Here is a 20674-nt window from a genome sequence, read left to right as displayed (position 1 = left end):
TCTTATTTGACGGAAGTTACATGTAAGTCATATGGAAAGGAGGAATCACTTAGGTACAACTTGTTCAAGCGCATCCACAGGAAGTGAATTGTGGTACAACTTAACAACTTCCTCAACTTCCTCTTCACATTTTCCCGCCGAGATAGTCATATTGTCACCTCAAAGTATAGTTTAAAAATCAACTATCATCAACACGATGCCTCCAGTGAGAACAAAAAGACGGACACTCTCAAGAAGACAGATTGAAACCCAGCAAGTGTCACCAGCCAGGGGACGACCAAGGCCCAGGAATCAAAGAACAATGGATGGCGCTGCTGCCCAAACATCAACGTCGCGGTCTTTTCGGGACATTTCTGGCCTGTTTCCCCAATCTGTCAACTAAGACAGAGGGCAGTTGTTGTTTAGTGGGGAAAGTATTACCTCTTCTGTAGTTTATGATTGGGGTTCTACAAGTTTAAGCCATACTTGGTGCCCCCTTCACCTCTTTTAAAAGAAGGGAAGGCTCACAGTCTGGAGTACTCAGTGTCAGTAAGCACTATCGAACCAGGGAGCAATCTTTTTGAAACAGGGTAAACAAATATGTCCCAGGCCATTCCCGTCCACATGCTAGTTGTCAAGCATTGGGATTTCTCTGGCACTTGTGCTCAACACAAGGCCTCCGTCATGCCCGTTATTCACATTTGCGTGTTGGTATTTCGGCCGTAACCCCAGACCTCCTATAAGATTTGGGGACAATGTGGCCATTTATGTCCATTATCCGTAGACTTTACAGTGAATTTTGACAATTGTTGTATTCGAAACGTGATTATAATAATTGGTGTAATATTACTGTTGCTGAGTTGAATGAATGTGAAACGAACTTGTGAGTTTTGATATACATTCCTCAAGGCATAGGAATAGTGGTAATGCTAATCGACAGTACGAATTGTAATGAAATTTAGTATGCAGAACGGTTCTATGCAGAATTAGAAAGCAATCGAAATACTAAAACGTTGGCAATGGTTGATGCAATATACAGACTGTTCAATTAACATACGAAAAAAATGTATTTTTCATCAAAATTTCGTTTATAAACTATTTTAAACCAATTTTTATTTCAAATCATCAAAATTTTAACTTATTTTATCTGTTGAGATGATTAAAAGAAACTATAAATTCTATAGTTATTACATTTGCATCGATGAAGCATTTCAGGATGCACATATTCAGGTTTACTTTGGTTGCAGTGACTGACCATTCTAGATGATTTTACTCTTTAAAAGCGATTTAAAAAGTAAAAGTATTTGAAAAAGTTCATTCTCCCCAAAACATACATGAACCTAGAAAAATTGCTGTGATGCCAAATTAAGGTTTGCAAACTACTAAAATTTTTAAACTTGTGAGTTGTCATTTTAAAATCTGATTCTATAACTCTACTAACCGTAACTTTTAATTTCTCTTAAATTGATTTTAAAGAGATGCTTGGGTTCCTAATTGACAACTTTGGACTAGGACTTAGGGCATGATCTGTTAAATTATGTAGGGTAGTTAATATTTTCTTTATTAGGCAACCTATTAACACAATTATGAAGCAGAATTCTTTTTCAAATACCTCTTCATTAGAAGGAGAAATTACCAACTGAAGCTCTGTATGTTGACAACGGCATTTTAAAAAGTCATTTCTTCAAATTATTTTTATTCACTTGTATCCCAGTTACTCTCTTACATATATTTCATATCGGGATGTTAAAGTGACTTAAGATGGTTATGATCAACATACATGTACAGCTAAGCTGTATGGTAAACGAGAAAATTACATCTTTTCCACCGTCAACTTTACTTATTAATGAAGCATCTAACATTAATTTTCCACTTTTACATGACTAAATTGTACATGCAGGTGTTACATGTGTCTACCATTCACATTAAATGTTTTGTTAAATTTTATTTATTTTAGATCGACCAGTTTTCGTTATCTTTCCTTATTGGAATTGATACTTTGCGTTTACATGTAAATAATGCTTGTCACGGTTATTATTTTTTTTATCATGTATCGTTGCTTCTTATTGCCTTAGTAATGAATACAGAAGACATAAAAGCCACTGTTTACAGAAATTAATTTTCATATTTCTCACTTTTTTATCATCTTTTATAAGTGATAGTTTCTTTGACTTTAAATAGTTTGCTCAAATATGCACGTGATTAATTTATTCAATTTATTCCATAAACAACAATGAACCTTCCTCTCTCAAAGATTTCACAAAACATTATTCACAGCTCTCCATGGTGTTAAAAAGCCTTGATCTACGTTTATTGTGAGAAATGGCTAAAGGAAGTTTTGATTGCATAAAACTTAAGTTTGTTAAAATTTTGTGATTTCAAAATTTAATTTATTAATCTAACCAAAATTTAATTTATTAATCTAACCATTTCAAGTAATTTATCTAATCAAATTTTTTGTGCAATAGACAGCAAAATTTATATATATTTTGAAATGAGTTTAAAATTTTGAATCTTAACTATTTTCTATATTGTCAATAAAGCTTATTTCATGGCTTGTTTAAAACTTGGTAAACTTATTATCTGGCAATACACTTGTTAAGGATGCAGGTAATTTTTGTTTAAATTTGTTCAAAAGTATTGGCCTAATCCCTGCTGCTTTCTTTGGTACTTATAGCTACACCACCGGGGCCACTTAAACATATACTAGATTTCATTTGAACATCTACTTCTGCTCTCTAATTTCCATTAGGACGACTGTCTGTCTTTTAAATCGTCTATAAATCTGACTTGAACAGGACATGGAATGTTGAAAGTTAAAGTAAAACATTAAATTTCTCAATATTTTCCATACCAAAGAAATGACTTTTTAAATATATTGAATACAAGACTTAGCACCTAAGAATGAACTGAAGTGCCACCTGGAATTTTCCTCGGTATTTGACTTTCCAATATATAGTAATGTTTAAAATACAGTTACCGGTATCTTCAGAAGAGAAGGATCCGATATTTCACGAGTTAAATGGTTTTGTTATCAATCAGTGATTTCAGTGATTAAATGATTAACAGAGATTAAACCGTTTTGGTATTGCACAAAAACTTTTGTCAGATGCAGAATGAAAAAAAGTATGATTTTATCAAGTGAATTGACTTCGAATATATCCCCGGTCGCCATCTGCCTATCAACCTGAATGGGTATCGATGCGTTGAGATTTTTATTTCACGTAGCCAGAGAGCCTTTGGCTTTAAAATTGACACAATTGACCTGATTTCTATACTGAGGTAAAGTTGTTGATTTTTGTATTGCGTAGATAGAGTCTATGTGCTAACTACAATTGTTCGCACCAAGTACTATTATATCTCGCGATATAATACATGAATAACTTTCTAGTTTTCATCACTGCATGATCTAACATGTTCATCTTTTCAAAATGTTTAATATATAATCTATGTACGATGTATATATATAATTATCTGCATGCATTTTAGAAGGCATTCATAATGATTCTAAATATTATGGAATCTATTTATTAGAAATTTTAAATGAATGAATATGCAAAAAAGAACAATGATTATCTAGTCCTAGTTTTAGATATTTGAATAGCTAAAAATTTTCTATAATTTTATCTACTGAAGCTTCTTTGTGGTAAAACTGGGGGTTTTTTCGCAATAATTTTTCCCAGGAACATTCATATGGAGTCAAAGTACAGTTTTTATGATAAAAAATAAGGAATATTTCAGATGGGACCAAACTGATGAATAATGGAAAGGAAGAAGTCAAACAATCTTTTTTGAACAGATTTGGTTTTTAAATATGAAATAAGTAAAGTTGATTGCTTCAAGAAAGAAAATACAGTATTTGATGCCTTAGTGCACCGCTCTTTAGGTCGGTTACATCAGAGATTCATGCAATCATGAAGTCCAAAATACGGAATCTTCAATGATATAATCTTTTGATATAAAAACATTTCATCGATTTTCAATAATTGAAATATTTTTTCCAACGAAATAAGTAACTCGCTATGTTACTGTAAATCACTTTATTCGCGAGAACTCTATTTTCGCGTAATTACGCGAGACAGTGAACACGCGAAATTTTATTTTCGCGTATAATAGTATTCCTTAAGGTTATATACAGAAATAGTAAGAATTCGTGAAAATTATTCCTCGCTTATAAAGAGTCAATGACTATCTCGCGAAAATAAGGTGTCGCGAAAATTTAGTGATCCACAGTATTTAATTTTCTAAAATGAACAAACCATGCACTGTCATTAAGGGTGTTATTTTGACTCGAATACATTTTCATATCAGCTAGGAATAAGGTAGAAGCTAATTGAATGCATTTATATCTTCAAATCGAAATTGAGAAATATAACCAAAACACGTGAGAAAGGTATATAAATTTATTTTAAATTTCTTGATTTTATCATTAGTATGTTTAAATGTGAGCTGTTAAGAAAGATTATATCAATGTGACAAAATAGGGAATGTAATAATGTTAAGTATTGGGTGATCATTAGATATTTATTGATATGTGTATACTATGTGTATATCTGTATACTGTTAATATTCTAAAGCTTAAATAAGATATTCATTTGCATATTCATTATAACACACATAGTTAACCATGTGACACAGTGATTAGAGTTTTTTTCAAGAGTCGCAGACCATTGAATTTAATTTTACGTCACATGTATTGACACGGGATATCACTCAATGCGGAATGGCTCTGAGTGCTGAGTTTAGGTATAAATTTGCAGTTCTTCGCCGCAAGTGATGACGTCTCCTTACGAGTGAAAAAAATCTTGAAAGGGAGGTTAAACAAATAAAAAAAACATCCTTATATATTGTATGAGATCTTCATCAGTTTTTCCTTAATACATCAGGTGTTTAATCACTTATTTATTCGCATATCAAAATCATTGAGGTTGATAAATTGAAATGTAAGTAAGTAATTCAGCACATTGTAATTCAAAATAAAACACACAAATTTAAATAACTTGTAGATTGTATGCAGTAGATATAATCTACATTATATATTTCTTTAAATTTCAAATCATGGGAGAATAAATCGACAAGTCTTAAATGTCCCGCCTCTTTGAATTCAGCATTGGTTGCCAGTCTCCTTCTTTAGCTTTTGTCGTGTTCACTTTTATTTGTTTGAATGGCAAGCAAAACTACTGTATACAAATCTATTTGTGTGCTTTATTAAGCGCAGATGAGTTATTTTCCTATATCAAGAAACACATGTATCATGGCTCGGATCAAAACGACGCTTGTTGTGTATTTAATTCTTAATATTTATATACACAAAACAATAGGTAAGTATTTTCTTTTATTATTTCTGTAAAATTTTTCGATTGCCCTGTTTTTAACTATTATTTTATTTATGCTTCATTTCTTGATCTCGCATTGAAACATAGGTTGAATGACCATGCATTTTGCACTTTATCATAGTGATTACAAATGTATTATGATGCAAAAACAACGCTCACTTGCACTATAATTGAAAAAAAAGAGTTAACTTAATGATATCAAATTTAAAGTAATTTAATCTACAAAGGAAAAAAAATATGTAAAGCCTACAATTAACAAATAAAACAAAAATATGAGACTTGTTCTGATCCTTTTTTTTCGCAGGTAAATAACCTAAGGTAGTTTTTTTTTTGGGTTTATTGTTTTGGTTTGTTGTTTTTTGTTTGTTTGTTTATTTTTGTTCTGTTTCTGTTTTTTTCTTTGTTTTGTTTGTTTGTTTTTGTTTTATTTTGTTTTTTTTTTTTTTTTTTTTTTTTTTTTTTGCAAAAACAATCATGTATATATTTCAGAAGGTAGCAAAAGTGCAGACAATTTTTTTTTTTCCATTTGCCTGACCTTTATTTCTACTCGCTGAAGAAGAGTCGCGGATCTTAACCAAATTGGAATAATTTTCTGAAAATGATCTTAAATTGTATTTATTCAATCTTTAAAATACTTCATACCTCCAGAAAGAGAGCAATAGTGTAATGACAGGGAAAACCCATTTACCTACATTTAAATTTCTTAATGATAAAAAGGTGGATAAACTGAATTTAGGGGACAAGTTAATACAGTACTGAATTTTAATATTTATCGTAACTTTAAAAACATTTTAAAATTTAATTTTAATTTAAAAATCAATGAAAGAAGTGCTTCCCAAGATGGTGTAAATAGTAAAGTACACTCGGAATTTGAATTTCTGTCCTTGAAAATAATTTTAAATTATGTCAACACGAGTAAACAAATATCCGTTAGCAATTTAAAGAAAATGTTCATTCTCCTGCAACTTTGTTTGGTCAGTGCTGACCCGCAGCTATGTTTTGAATAAAATGAGTTGAATTCTTTGATTTGTGTTTCATATTTGCTCCCTTTCTGGATTATTCTGTGTAATGTACTTTAGGGCGGACAGTACTTGTTTTGAATCACAGTGTAAAGACAAAAAAATCCGTACCCCTGTCTTACCTAGGACTCTAACAATTCAATGTCCTGCGAAATTATGAATTTTTACCTTAGATTCACGATCGAGGTATCTCACCCCTTGTTATGTTATTTCAAAATCTCCCACTCGAAAAATATAAATATTGGCTTTCCTTAGAAGTGAAAAGATAATTAGGATTAATTCATAAAGATCATGAAGATAGATTATTTATTGTAAAAAAAAAAAGAACTTTATCTATATTAACAGATATTCAAATACCTATTCGTAATAGTTTACATGTCGTTCTATTCAGAGTCTTAAAAAGGTATCTCTATATTATGTTCATCTTTGTTGAGAAAACATGAATAAAACTATCTTATCTAACTGATGCATACACGACAATATCTTATGATTTCGTTTATATGATAAAACATTGTACGTAACAATGAAAAAAATAATACTCAAAGTAAAAAAAAAAATTAATATTCGTGCTTTTTATGTATCTTTATATCCTAATAAAGCATTCTAGCTTTCGACTTTACTGTTGTACTGCCCAGTGTTTCAATATACAATTAAGAAAGGCCTTCTCAGAAGATTTGATCACGTACCGACCCACTTCAATTCCCATTGAAGTTTATAAACTTGTCATTTATTACTTATATATACATTTGAGATGGACAATTAAAAATTAAATTAAATATATTCGGATATAAATATACTAACCGGTCGCCATAGATTTCCGTCAATAGTACGCAAGGTGTAAATTTGCTTGAAAGGCGGTTAAGCTTCAAATTCGTCAGGCTAAGAATTCTATTTCGAAGGGAATATTTTGTTAAAGGCTACTTCTGATCAATAATAGTGAACAAATTCTTGTCTTGGGATATTATTATTTGTGAAAATTGATAATTAATGCTGAAAAGACACAAGAAACACGTCCGAAGATTGATCACAAAAGTTGGAGGAATTTCGGTCGCCTGAAAGGGATGGATGGATCCGATGGATAGAGACAATTGTCCAAGCCAGTTAATTTGCAATCAAGTTAAATTTGATCAAAAACTTTCAATCTACGATTTTAGTAACTAAAGGCATATTTATGATATTAACACGGCGACACTGGCGACAGCTTACATTCAACTACGACAGCGCCGATCGAGGTGTTTCTTAGCTGTTCGTGGCGTGATTGCAATACTTTGATATTTTCCAACAGATTTACACATTTATCATGAGTAGAATTTCATGAAAAAAAACATATTTTTAGCCTATAGCCTATCATGATTTGCACTACTTGCTTTTCATCTACATCTATCTACATCTATAGGTTAAGAAAACATGGTCTTCTTAGACCTTTACGTTTCGTGAGCAGCGCTAGCGGTAAAAATTAGTGATTAAAAACAGAATAAAAGAGATAAAAGTGTGTGTACTAGCTTGTTTTTCAACTCCTCCGATTAGACCAATCTGACTACCGTAGCGGTCCTGGGATCTTCTGATCCCAATCAGCATAGCTCTAATCTTTGCTGGGGTCTACTTACAAGCTGGACGATAGCTGTTTAGAAATGGAGTGTGGTGAGCCCCTGCTTGAAGGATACCAAGTCAGGAGCCTCAGCAATGGATGCTGGTAGTCTGTTCCATTCTGGAATTGTCCTAGGGAAAAAACTGTATTTCATGGTGTCTGTCCTAGTCTGATACCGATCTTCAGGGCATGTGCTGATCTAGTAGCTGTAGTTGTAAATTAGATGTAATTGTCTGATTGTATATCTACTATGTTGTTGAATATCTTATATAGCATGGTAAGCTGAATTTTGCATCTTCTGGATGATAGAGATTCTGAATTTAAGGTGTCTAACATATCTGTTACGCTGCTGGTATTGCGATAACGCCTGGTGGTAAATCTGGCTGCTCTTCGTTGTACCTCTTCAATTTTCTTTATCTGTTTTTTTTTGTTATGGGGATTCCAGATCGAAGCACAGTATTCAAGATTTGGTCTTACTAATGTGAAGTAGGCTGCTGATTAAGTGTCCTGGCTCGTGATGTATAAAGGTGAACAAAATAAGGATGTAAAATAATAATTATTTTATTTTCAATGTAAATTTAACAAGCTATATATATATATATATATATATATATATATATATATATATATATATATATATATATATATATATATATATATATATATATATATATAATATATAGGCCTAGCCTTTGTTTACATTTTTTGTTCACTTTTGTCAGCTGCACAGTCTCGAACGTTCATCCTTATTTTTGGGGTAGACCTTCAGTTAAATTTTCATGATAAACTTTTTTTCATGATAAATGTGTAAATTTGTTGGAAAACATCAAAGGATTCCAATTAGGCCACGAACAGCTGACAAACACCTCGGCGCTGTCGTAGTTCAATGTAAGCTTTCGCCAGTGTCTCCTTGTTTACCAGTACGTGTAAGTTAAACTGATAAATATGCCCTTAGTTACTGAAATCGTAGATAGAATGTTTTTGATCAAATTTAATACTTGCAAATTAACTGGCTTGGACAAGTGTCTCAATCCATCGGATCCATCCATCCCTTTCCGGCGACCGAAATTCCTCCAACTTTTTATCATTAAACCTCGGACGTGTTTCTTGTGTCTTTTAAGCATCGATTATCAATTTTCACGAATATAAATATTCCCAGACAACAATCTGTTCACTGTAACTGATCACAAGTAACCTTTCACAAAATATTCCCTTCGAAATAGATTCACTAGTCTAGTGAATTTGAAGCGTAACCGCCTTTCAAGCCGATTTACACCTTGCGTACTTTTGTCGGAAATATACGGCGACCGGTTAGTACAATATTTATATCCGAATATATTTAATTGTTCATCTCAAATGTATATATAAGAAATAAATATCAAGTTTATAAACTTCAATGGTAATTGAAGTGGGTCTGTACGTGATCAAATCTTCTGAGAAGGCCTTCACTTTGATCACGTGACCTACCCACTTCAATTCCCATTGAAGTTTATAAACTTGATATTTATTTCTTAAATGAAAATGTGTCTTCATAATCTTTATATGGAGAACACAATTTACTTTCAAATTAGAGAAACTAGAGATAACACGCGCACTGTGATTAAAATAATTTTAGGATTATCGCTTTGTATATAAACGGTTAATATAAAGAACGAGTGCACTTATGGGCCCCGGTAAAATGTGAAAAAATAAACAATCAAATTAAGCAAAATTGTTCATCCCAAATCATTAATTGATATCTTAAACGTACGATTCAACAAAATTTACCGCTGAAATTTACGAATATACAAAAAACAAAACCATAGAATTGGACAGGGATCAGCCGACATTTTGATTTTCTATAGTAAATCGAGAACGATCATTCATTTCAAAGCTTTTGTTTACCATGAGCCTAACTGTACAAACTTGTGCGAATGACAAAAGACGCATAATACAGTTATAAAAGTTGTGTGAAAGTAGGAAATTTGTACACGATTAGGCTGGTACTTAAATTATTAAAAATGTACAAAAAGTACAATGTTTTTCTTATAGCAAGTGAGAGGTATTTACCTGCATGACCTATGTTGAACCCTAGTGTGGAATAAATTATTTAAAATACTTACAGTCACGTGAGTTCTACCCAGGTGAACATTCCTTGAAGGTGCTCACTGTAAAACATTGGCAGGTTTTGTATCGTTTAGTCAAAGTTGTGCCGCTTAGAAATATTTGTATGTATTTGTTTTTAAGAACACAGGGGGGGGGGGGGTTTAGTGCCATTCATAGAAGTGTCAAGCATTTTTAACATTCATGCAAGACAGTGAAACAGGTATTAATTGAAAGCCAAGTAAACATTCCCTTTTAATTTCAAATTCAATGAATTTATTTTTGTATTTTTTTAATGCAATGAGTACCAATTTCTTAATTTGATCATTATGGCTACAGGCAACTACACAACTTCATTCAATTTTCTAAAACAGATTTGGTGCAAAAAGTAACATTCCGCAAACGCGCCCGACTATGATCCACCGTCAGCTTGTTCAAGTGTCGATTTAAATATTTCTTCTTCTTGATTTACATAAACGAAACTCAAAGAAGGTTCGGTACGACTTTTTCGGATTTAGGGTATCCATGGGCATTTAAAAAATATTCAATTGTTTCAAATCCATCCTGATTTCGGTGATGATTAATGTGCTTTTTAATTAGAAATATCCACTAGCATCTAACTTATACCAGAAGAGAACGATTTGGTGATATATTCTAATAAAAGTAAAATGGCACATAAAAAGGGCCCATTAAGTATTGCTTAAGTGCACTTGTCCTTTATTTGGTCTGTTCGACTCTTTAATTTTTAAGAGTAAATAAATGACCCTTGTGAACTCATTTGATTGATGTAAATTTATTGGATCAATAAATTTCACAATGGTTGTTTTATTTTTAACAAATTCAGAATACATCTTAGATTATATGAACAAATAAACAATTATGGAAGGGATTTAAAATCTTACCGAGAGTAAATATTGATAATTCAAAGTAGATTAAAAATTTCAAGATATGAAAAGCTAATAATCATTCAACCAAAGTTGATCGGAAATTTAAATGTTAAAATGTCTTATATAACAAGAATAAATAAGGCTTAGTACATGTGATGAACAGAGCCCTTTGAGAGACACAATCTTCAACATGAACTTGTCAATATGAAGCGATAGAAAATAAACAAGATTAAATTTTCAAACCTATTGCTTGTTGGTCATACTGTATTTGATATACATGCGCGTATCATGCAGAAACAATTCATAACTTGATAAAATTACAATAAAAATTATTATCAAATTTCAAGAAAATATTTTACACGTTTTGAACTTTAAAATAACATTTACTCGGATCAGAGAGATTTCATAAACCATGACTCTATACATTATTTTTAAGACCTTTCTTCGAGATTTAAAAAATATCTAGGCTTTTTGATTCATACACAACCTTTTTCTCAATAAAACCGGAATTCGAACATTTCCACATCTTGCGACTGTAGGTCATCAGCAAAGTTACTACGTTAAAAATCACTCTGATTCTTTACACAAGTACCCTGAATTTGATATGATTTGTTTTAAGGATGTTTATTTTTCTATGAAACAGAAATAACTTTGGTGAATATTTAACTATCTTATCTAACTGATGTAACTGACATGACCATATATTATGATTTTGTTTATATAATAAAACATTGTTAACGTACAATTAACAAGTATTACTCAAAGTGAAAAAATGAGAAAAAAAATCAATGTTCGCGCTTTTTATGTATATATCCTAATAAAGCATTCTAATTTAAACTGCCCAGTGTTTCAATATACAATGGCCTTCATAAATTTGATCACGGGCCCACTTCAATTCCCATTGAAGTTTATAAACTTGTTATTTATTACTTATATATACATTTGAGATGGACAATTAAAAATTTTATTCGGATATAAATATTGCACTAACCGGTCGCCGTAGATTTCCGTCAATTAATGTTTTTGCTTGAAGGCGGTTAAGCTTCAAATTCGTCAATGACCTTTTGTGGCTACTTCTGATCAATAATAGTGAACAAATTCATTTGATATTTATGAAAATTGATAAATTTATTGGATCACAAAAATAAATTTCAAAGGGATGGATGGATCCGATGGATAGAGAATGTCCAAGCCAGTTAATTTGCAATCAAGTTAAATTTGATCAAAAACTTTCAATCTACGATTTTAGTAACTAAAGGCATATTTATGATGTTAACACGGCGACATATGAACAAATAAACAATTATTGCAATGCTTTGATATTTTCCAACAGATTTACACATTTATCATGAGTAGAATTTCATGAAAAAAATATATTTTTAGCCTATAGCCTATCATGACTTGCACTACTTGCTTTTCATAACTCAAAGTTAGAAAACATTCTTCTTAATATTTCAGCAGCGCTAGCGGTAAAAATTAGATTAAAAACAGAATAAAAGAGATAAAAGTGTGTGTACATTGTTTTCAACCAAAGTTGATTGGAAATTTAAATCTTTGTTAAAATGTAGCTGTTTAGTATGTGGTGATTGCTTGAAGGATAAATAAGGCTTAGGATGTGTGATGAACAGAACTGCCCTAAGTGAGAGACACAAAGAAATTCTTTTACATGAACTTGTCAATATGTTGTAAAATTTGCTTTATAAAAAAATTAATTTCAAGTATTGATAACAATCCACTGTTAAAACTTTTAACCTATTGCTTGTTGGTCATACTGTATTTGATATACATGCGCGTATCATGCAAAAACAATTCATAAGTTATATATATATATATATATATATATATATATATATATATATATATATATATATATATATATATATATATATATATATATATATATATATATATATATATATATATATATATATATAAACTAGGCCTAGCCTTTGTTTACACGTTTTTTTTAAAATAACATTTATTTTTGGAGAGATTTCATAAAATTTTCCATGAACTCTATACATTGTTTTTAAGACCTTTCTTCTGAAATAAATGAAAAAAAAACTGGCTTTTTGATGTCTCAATCCATCAGATATCATAGACAACCCTTTTCTCAATTAAATCTGAATTCGAACATTTCCACATAAATCTTGCGACTGTAGGTTATCACAAGTAACAAAGTTACAAGCCGATACGTTAAAAATATCACTCTGATTATTACACAAGTACCCTGAAGTTGATATGACTTGTTTTAAGGATGTTTATTTTTCAATGAAACAGAAATAACTTTGTTGAGAAAACATGAATATTTAACTATCTTATCTAACTGATGTAACTGACATGACCATATATTATGATTTTGTTTATATGCCATAAAATTTGGCGACATTTTGATTTTCTACAGTAAACATTGTTAACGTACAATTAACAAGTATTACTCAAAGTGAAAAAATGAGAAAAAAAATCAATGTTCGCGCTTTTTAGATATCGTTATATCCTAATAAAGCACTCTAGCTTTCGATTTTACTGTTGTAATACCCAATGTTTCAATATATATTTTCTTATGAAAATGTGTCTTCATAATCTTTATATGAAGAACACCATTTACTTTCAAATTAGAGACAGAAAATTCACGTGCACAGTGATTAAAACTAATTTTAGGATTATCGCTTTGTATATAAACGGTTAATGTAATTTTTTTGGTCTTTTCGACTCTTTAATTTTGAAGAGTAAATAAATGACCTTTGTGAACTCATTTGATTGATGTAAATTTATTGGATCAATAAATTTCACAATGGTTGTTTCATTTTTAACAAATTCGGAATACATCTTAGATTATATGAACAAATAAACAATTATGGAACGAATTTAAAATCTTACCGAGAGTAAATATTGATAACTCAAAGTAGATTAAATATTTCAAGATATGAAAAGCTAATAATCATTCAACCAAAGTTGATTGGAAATTTAAATGTTAAAATGTCTTGTATATTAAGAATAAATAAGGCTTAGTACGTGTGATGAACAGAGCCCTTTGAGAGACACAATCTTTAACATGAACTTGTCAATATGAAGCGATAGAAAAATAACAAGGTTAAATTTTCAAACCTATTGCTTGTTGGTCATACTGTATTTGATATACATGCGCGTATCATGCAAAAACAATTCATAAGTTGATAAAATTACAACAAAAATTATCATTAAATTTCAAGAAAATATTTTACACGTTTTGAACTTTAAAATAACATTTACTCGGATCAGAGAGATTTCATAAACCATGACTCTATACATTGTTTTTAAGACCTTTCTTCGAGATAAATGAAAAAATACTAGGCTTTTTGATATCATAGACAACCTTTTTCTCAATAAAATCGGAATTCGAACATTTCCACATCTTGCGACTGTAGGTCATCAGCAAAGTTACTACGTTAAAAATCACTCTGATTCTTTACACAAGTACCCTGAAGTTGATATGACTTGTTTTAAGGATGTTTATTTTTCAATGAAACAGAAATAACTTTGTTGAGAAAGCATGAATATTTAACTATCTTATCTAACTGATGTAACTGACACGACAATAAATTATGATTTAATTATATATGATAAAACATTGTTAACGTACATATAACAAATATTAATCAAAGTGAAAAAAATGAAGAAAAAAATCAATATCCGTTCTTTTTAGATATCTTTATATCCTAATAAAGCACTCTAGCTTTCGATTTTACTGTTGTAATGCCCAATGTTTCAATATATAATTTCTTATGTAAATGTGTCTTCATAATCTTTATACGAAGAACACCATTTACTTTCAAATTAGAGACAGAAAATTCACGTGCACAGTGATTAAAACTAATTTTAGGATTATCGCTTTGTATATAAACGGTTAATGTAATTTTTTTGGTCTTTTCGACTCTTTAATTTTGAAGAGTAAATAAATGACCTTTGTGAACTCATTTGATTGATGTAAATTTATTGGATCAATAAATTTCACAATGGTTGTTTCATTTTTAACAAATTCGGAATACATCTTAGATTATATGAACAAATAAACAATTATGGAACGAATTTAAAATCTTACCGAGAGTAAATATTGATAACTCAAAGTAGATTAAATATTTCAAGATATGAAAAGCTAATAATCATTCAACCAAAGTTGATTGGAAATTTAAATGTTAAAATGTCTTGTATATTAAGAATAAATAAGGCTTAGTACGTGTGATGAACAGAGCCCTTTGAGAGACACAATCTTCAACATGAACTTGTCAATATGAAGCGATAGAAAAAAAACAAGATTAAATTTTCAAACCTATTGCTTGTTGGTCATACTGTATTTGATATACATGCGCGTATCATGCAAAAACAATTCATAAGTTGATAAAATTACAACAAAAATTATCATTAAATTTCAAGAAAATATTTTACACGTTTTGAACTTTAAAATAACATTTACTCGGATCAGAGAGATTTCATAAACCATGACTCTATACATTGTTTTTAAGACCTTTCTTCGAGATAAATGAAAAAAAAACTAGGCTTTTTGATATCATAGACAACCCTTTTCTCAATTAAATCTGAATTCGAACATTTCCACATCTTGCGACTGTAGGTCATCAACAAAGTTACTACGTTAAAAATCACTCTGATTCTTTACACAAGTACCCTGAAGTTGATATGACTTGTTTTAAGGATGTTTATTTTTCAATGAAACAGAAATAACTTTGTTGAGAAAGCATGAATATTTAACTATCTTATCTAACTGATGTAACTGACACGACAATAAATTATGATTTCGTTTATATGATAAAACATTGTTAACGTACATATAACAAATATTAATCAAAGTGAAAAAAATGAAGAAAAAAATCAATATCCGTTCTTTTTAGATATCTTTATATCCTAATAAAGCACTCTAGCTTTCGATTTTACTGTTGTAATGCCCAATGTTTCAATATATAATTTCTTATGTAAATGTGTCTTCATAATCTTTATATGAAGAACACCATTTACTTTCAAATTAGAGACAGAAAATTCACGTGCACAGTGATTAAAACTAATTTTAGGATTATCGCTTTGTATATAAACGGTTAATGTAATTTTTTTGGTCTTTTCGACTCTTTAATTTTGAAGAGTAAATAAATGACCTTTGTGAACTCATTTGATTGATGTAAATTTATTGGATCAATAAATTTCACAATGGTTGTTTCATTTTTAACAAATTCGGAATACATCTTAGATTATATGAACAAATAAACAATTATGGAACGAATTTAAAATCTTACCGAGAGTAAATATTGATAACTCAAAGTAGATTAAATATTTCAAGATATGAAAAGCTAATAATCATTCAACCAAAGTTGATTGGAAATTTAAATGTTAAAATGTCTTGTATATTAAGAATAAATAAGGCTTAGTACGTGTGATGAACAGAGCCCTTTGAGAGACACAATCTTCAACATGAACTTGTCAATATGAAGCGATAGAAAATAAACAAGATTAAATTTTCAAACCTATTGCTTGTTGGTCATACTGTATTTGATATACATACGCGTATCATGCAGAAACAATTCATAAGTTGATAAAATTACAATAAAAATTATCATTAAATTTCAAGAAAATATTTTACACGTTTTGATCTTTAAAATAACATTAACTAGGATAAAAAAGAAATAGAGAGATTTCATAAACCATGACTCTATACATTGTTTTTAAGACCTTTCTTCGAGATAAATGAAAAAAAATAGGCTTTTTGATATCATAGAAACCTTTTTCTCAATAAAATCGGAATTCGAACATTTCCACATCTTGCGACTGTAGGTCATCAGCAAAGTTACTACGTTAAAAATCACTCTGATTCTTTACACAAGTACCCTGAAGTTGATATGACTTGTTTTAAGGATGTTTATTTTTCTATGAAACAGAAATAGCTCAAAACTTCTGCACGAGACGATTCCATTTGCTTATGCTATCAGAAATATAGACGACGATTTTTTTCCAATTAACAATTATATGTATTTCTATTCATATCTCTTCTCGAGGTATCCCAGTAAACTTGAAATAATTACACCAAAGAGTTTGACTCATATGTATCCTATTTTGGTGTTTGACTGACAATACACGATTATTGTAAAAGAATGACAAACGAGTTAATTTCAGTTTTTCCATCGTCAACTTTTCAAAATCATGTAGTAACCTCAGCTATCGTATGCTTATGGTGTTATTTTCTTCTAACTTATTCGCCTCTCAAGAGCATGCTCTGAGTATGATCAAATTTTAAACCGAGACAGGCTGCTCACATAAAAGTTGGATTTACAAGGATTTCAACAGCTTCGTTTAAAGCCAGTATTTCCTAAAGTCTATGGTCGTTAATTTAATGACCTTAACCTAACAGCAAAACATAATGTCAATGAATAATCGTCGAATTGGTCAATAAATAGAACCCACGGCAGATTTGACTGGTCAAAAGGGATGCTTATTCCTCTAGGATACATAATCCCACCGCGTGTCCGTGATTTTGTGCTGTGTTTGCAGATACGTAGTGTTTATGCTATCTTTATCCATATATTCTTATAAAACACGAAAGTCTTGATCAATAACCGTTCCTATTTTTACTTTGACAAGAAAAGAAAGTTTTGTAAGCAAAGAAAGACAAAATGATTTAACCAATCCACTACAATTTTTGACACCCTGTATTTAAACTAAATTAAACGTCTCCTTTTCTCTCAAAATATATGTATGCAAGTTTATTAGTTGATAATGAAATTTTTGTACCCTCATTTTTTTCTTGTAAATATTGATGTAACGAAGCAAACATTTTTAAAACGTCTATGAGAACTCCATGTAAAAATTCACATAGAAATCAAGTCTTAAAATTGCCAAGACCATTAAAAGAATTAATGTAAATAGATTAAGCATGTTTATTATATAACCTTTATTGTGTTACTGTAGGGATAAGAAGGTTTTTTTAAAAATTCAGTTGTACCGCAATTCAGTGTACTTCATCGAGTCTTACAATCTTGGTTAGAAGTAGGAATTGATTATTGAGTATGTATTGTATACATTGTTCAAAGAAAAATAAAACCTGTTTTGCAGTGTCATAATTTGCCCCTATTTAAATCTGTCTCTATGATCAGCCACTCACGAGGATTTTTTTCCCAGTTATTAATTCTGGTTGTTCAGTAAAAAAAAGATTTGTTTTAACTTTGAAATCTAAAAAAATAAAATTTTTCAGTGTATACAGGTACTCGAAATTCAGAACAGAAAATAATGTAATCCCTTTCCTTTAAAACCTTTTTAAGAATTTTTTTCTAGACAGCCAGTTTGTTCCACTCTCTTTTTCAATTTCCATTACTGTTTTTACAATTATTGCATTGAATGACTTCTTTGAATTCACTCTTAATTATGTCATGACAAATTGGACGATTTTCATAGTCATAAAATGTCAAGAAAAAACGAATTTTCCCCTTCAATCTTTCTACCAGAGGAACTGTGGGTTTGATTTTTACACAAAAAGTCACTGTCTTTCTTATTCGGTAAACTAAAAATTTCAAAAGTTATCGAACATCAAAGAGGAAAAAAAAATCACATTAAAAATTTTATATTCATTTTTAAATAAAATATTATTCTTTTTTATATATTACGAAACCTCTAGGGGGCTATAAAAATATCTATTCGTTTGGATCAATAAGAAACTTGTTTTGACAGACAATAAAATAATTCTAAATAATTGATAAAAGAATAGAATTTAAAAAGCATAATTTAAAGAATCGTAAGTATAGCTCTTAAATGATGTAATTTTTAAGTTATATAAATGTTACCGTGAACATGTTAAAACTAATTTTCTTTATCATCTGTCTTATATTTTTTATTCAACAACTTAAGTCTTAAGTTTCCTTTGGATAACATTTTATTCATCACCCAATGTACTTTAACGATGCCTTTAGTTTTTCTAAAGACATAGAGGTTGCAACACAAAGAGTTGATGATTGACTGTTGATTTTTTAGCGACATTAGAGTTTTTATTTTTATTTACCCTAGCTTACGTTACTATTTGTCTTAAATTTCAGACTGTTGTTACTGCATTTGTTAGTCTAAACAAACCTACTTTGAAATACCGAACCTGATTATTATTGCTGGGGTATTGAAATAAAAGTTTGTTTGGTTACAGATGAGGCATATAGTTTTAAATTACAAAAAATGAGCAAATAAGCATGTATAAATGCTAATTATAAAACCACTGACTTTTGGAATTTAAAAGAAATGTAAGTTTAAGTTAGATCGTAAGTTAAACTGTCCAGAATGTACTATTATTTTGCTAAGTACATGTATCTTTTAAAAGCTCAAGTCAATCGGATTCTAATACTGGTTTTTGAACAACATATTTTATAAATATTGCAAATTCTTGATAGCATATGCTTGAATATCTTTAATGTAAATTTATATTATATATTAAAATGTATATTTATACTTTTAGATATTTAAGGTATATTCATATTTTTAGCTCACCTGAGCCGAAGGCTCAAGTGAGCTTTTCTGATCAAAATTTGTCCGTCGTCTGTCATTGTTGTCGTTGGCGTTGTCGTTGTCGTCGTCGTCGTAAACTTTTCACATTTTTATCTTCTTCTCAAGAACCACTGGGCCAATTTCAACCAAACTTGGCACAAAGTATCCTTGGGTGAAGGGAACTCAAGTTTGTTCAAATGAAGGGCCACGCCCTTTTCCAAGGGGAGATAATCATGAATTTGTTAAAAATTAATGGCATTTTTAAAAAATCTTCTCCAGAACCGCTGGGCCAGGAAAGATGAAACTCATGTGGAATCATCCTCAGGTAGTGTAGATTCAAGTTTGTTCAAATCATGACCCCCGGGGCAAGGGTGGGGCCAAAATGGCCAACCCAAGTTTTACATAGGAATATATAGGAAAAATCTTTAAAATTCTTCTTCTCCAGAACCACTGAGCCAGGAAAGATGAAACTCATGTGGAATCATCCTCAGGTAGTGTAGATTCAAGTTTGTTCAAATCATGACCCCCGGGGCAAGGGTGGGGCCAAAATGGCCGACCCAAGTTTTACAAAGGAATATATAGGGAAAATCTTTAAAAATCTTATTCTCCAGAACCACTGGGCCAGGAAAGATGAAACTCATGTGGAATCATCCTCAGATAGTGTAGATTCAAGTTTGTTCAAATCATGACCCCCGGCCCTGGGGATAGGGTGGGGCCAAAATGGCCGACCCAAGTTTTACATAGGGATATATAGGGAAACCTTTTAAAATCTACTTCAAAGCTATGATTAGTGATATTTATATGGAATCATAGGTAGTGTAGATTCTAGTTTGTTCAAATGATGAACGCCTGGAAGGGGGGGGGGGGGTAGTAAATTCAAGCCCGATGTGCTCAGGTGAGCGCTGTGGCCTCTGGGCCTCTTGTTATATGTTTAATGTACATTAGCACTTTGTACTATTTTGTAAATTAATCAGAGCAATGGGTTGAAAAACATTAATTTTACGTCAGACTTTGTAAAAGAAAACATGAGAAGGGGTTATATCAATTGAGGCAACAAAAAATACATTTTTTTCCAAACAAATTTATTGAATAAAGAATTGAATTCTATAAAATGCGCTCTTTCAAGGTTTACGTCAGAAGTGATGGTTAAATGCACATATATGAATAGAGGAAACGCTTACGATAAAAGTAGGTGTTATGCGTGAATGCTGTCGTCTACCTATTCCCACTTTTTAAAAATCTCAATTCCACCTTTCCCCATTTGCAAATAACAATAAATGT

General features: G+C 30.6%; 1 protein-coding gene across 1 annotated transcript in view; it reads left to right on the top strand.

Annotated features, from left to right (window-relative positions):
- The first annotated feature begins 5227 nt into the window (after nucleotides 1-5227).
- Nucleotides 5228-20674, top strand: part of LOC134270244 (protocadherin Fat 4-like) — a 30067-nt gene continuing 14620 nt past the window's right edge. Inside the window, exon 1 of the mRNA XM_062752441.1 lies at nucleotides 5228-5300. Coding sequence (XP_062608425.1) covers nucleotides 5234-5300 — 67 coding nt within the window. The 5' untranslated portion in view covers nucleotides 5228-5233. The remainder of the gene's footprint in view (nucleotides 5301-20674) is intronic.

Source organism: Saccostrea cucullata, unplaced genomic scaffold, assembly GCF_032062105.1.
Source record: "Saccostrea cucullata isolate Sc308-1 unplaced genomic scaffold, CSIRO_AGI_Scuc_v1 ctg49, whole genome shotgun sequence".
NCBI lineage: Eukaryota > Metazoa > Mollusca > Bivalvia > Ostreida > Ostreidae > Saccostrea > Saccostrea cuccullata.
This window is presented reverse-complemented; position numbering and strand designations above follow the sequence as displayed.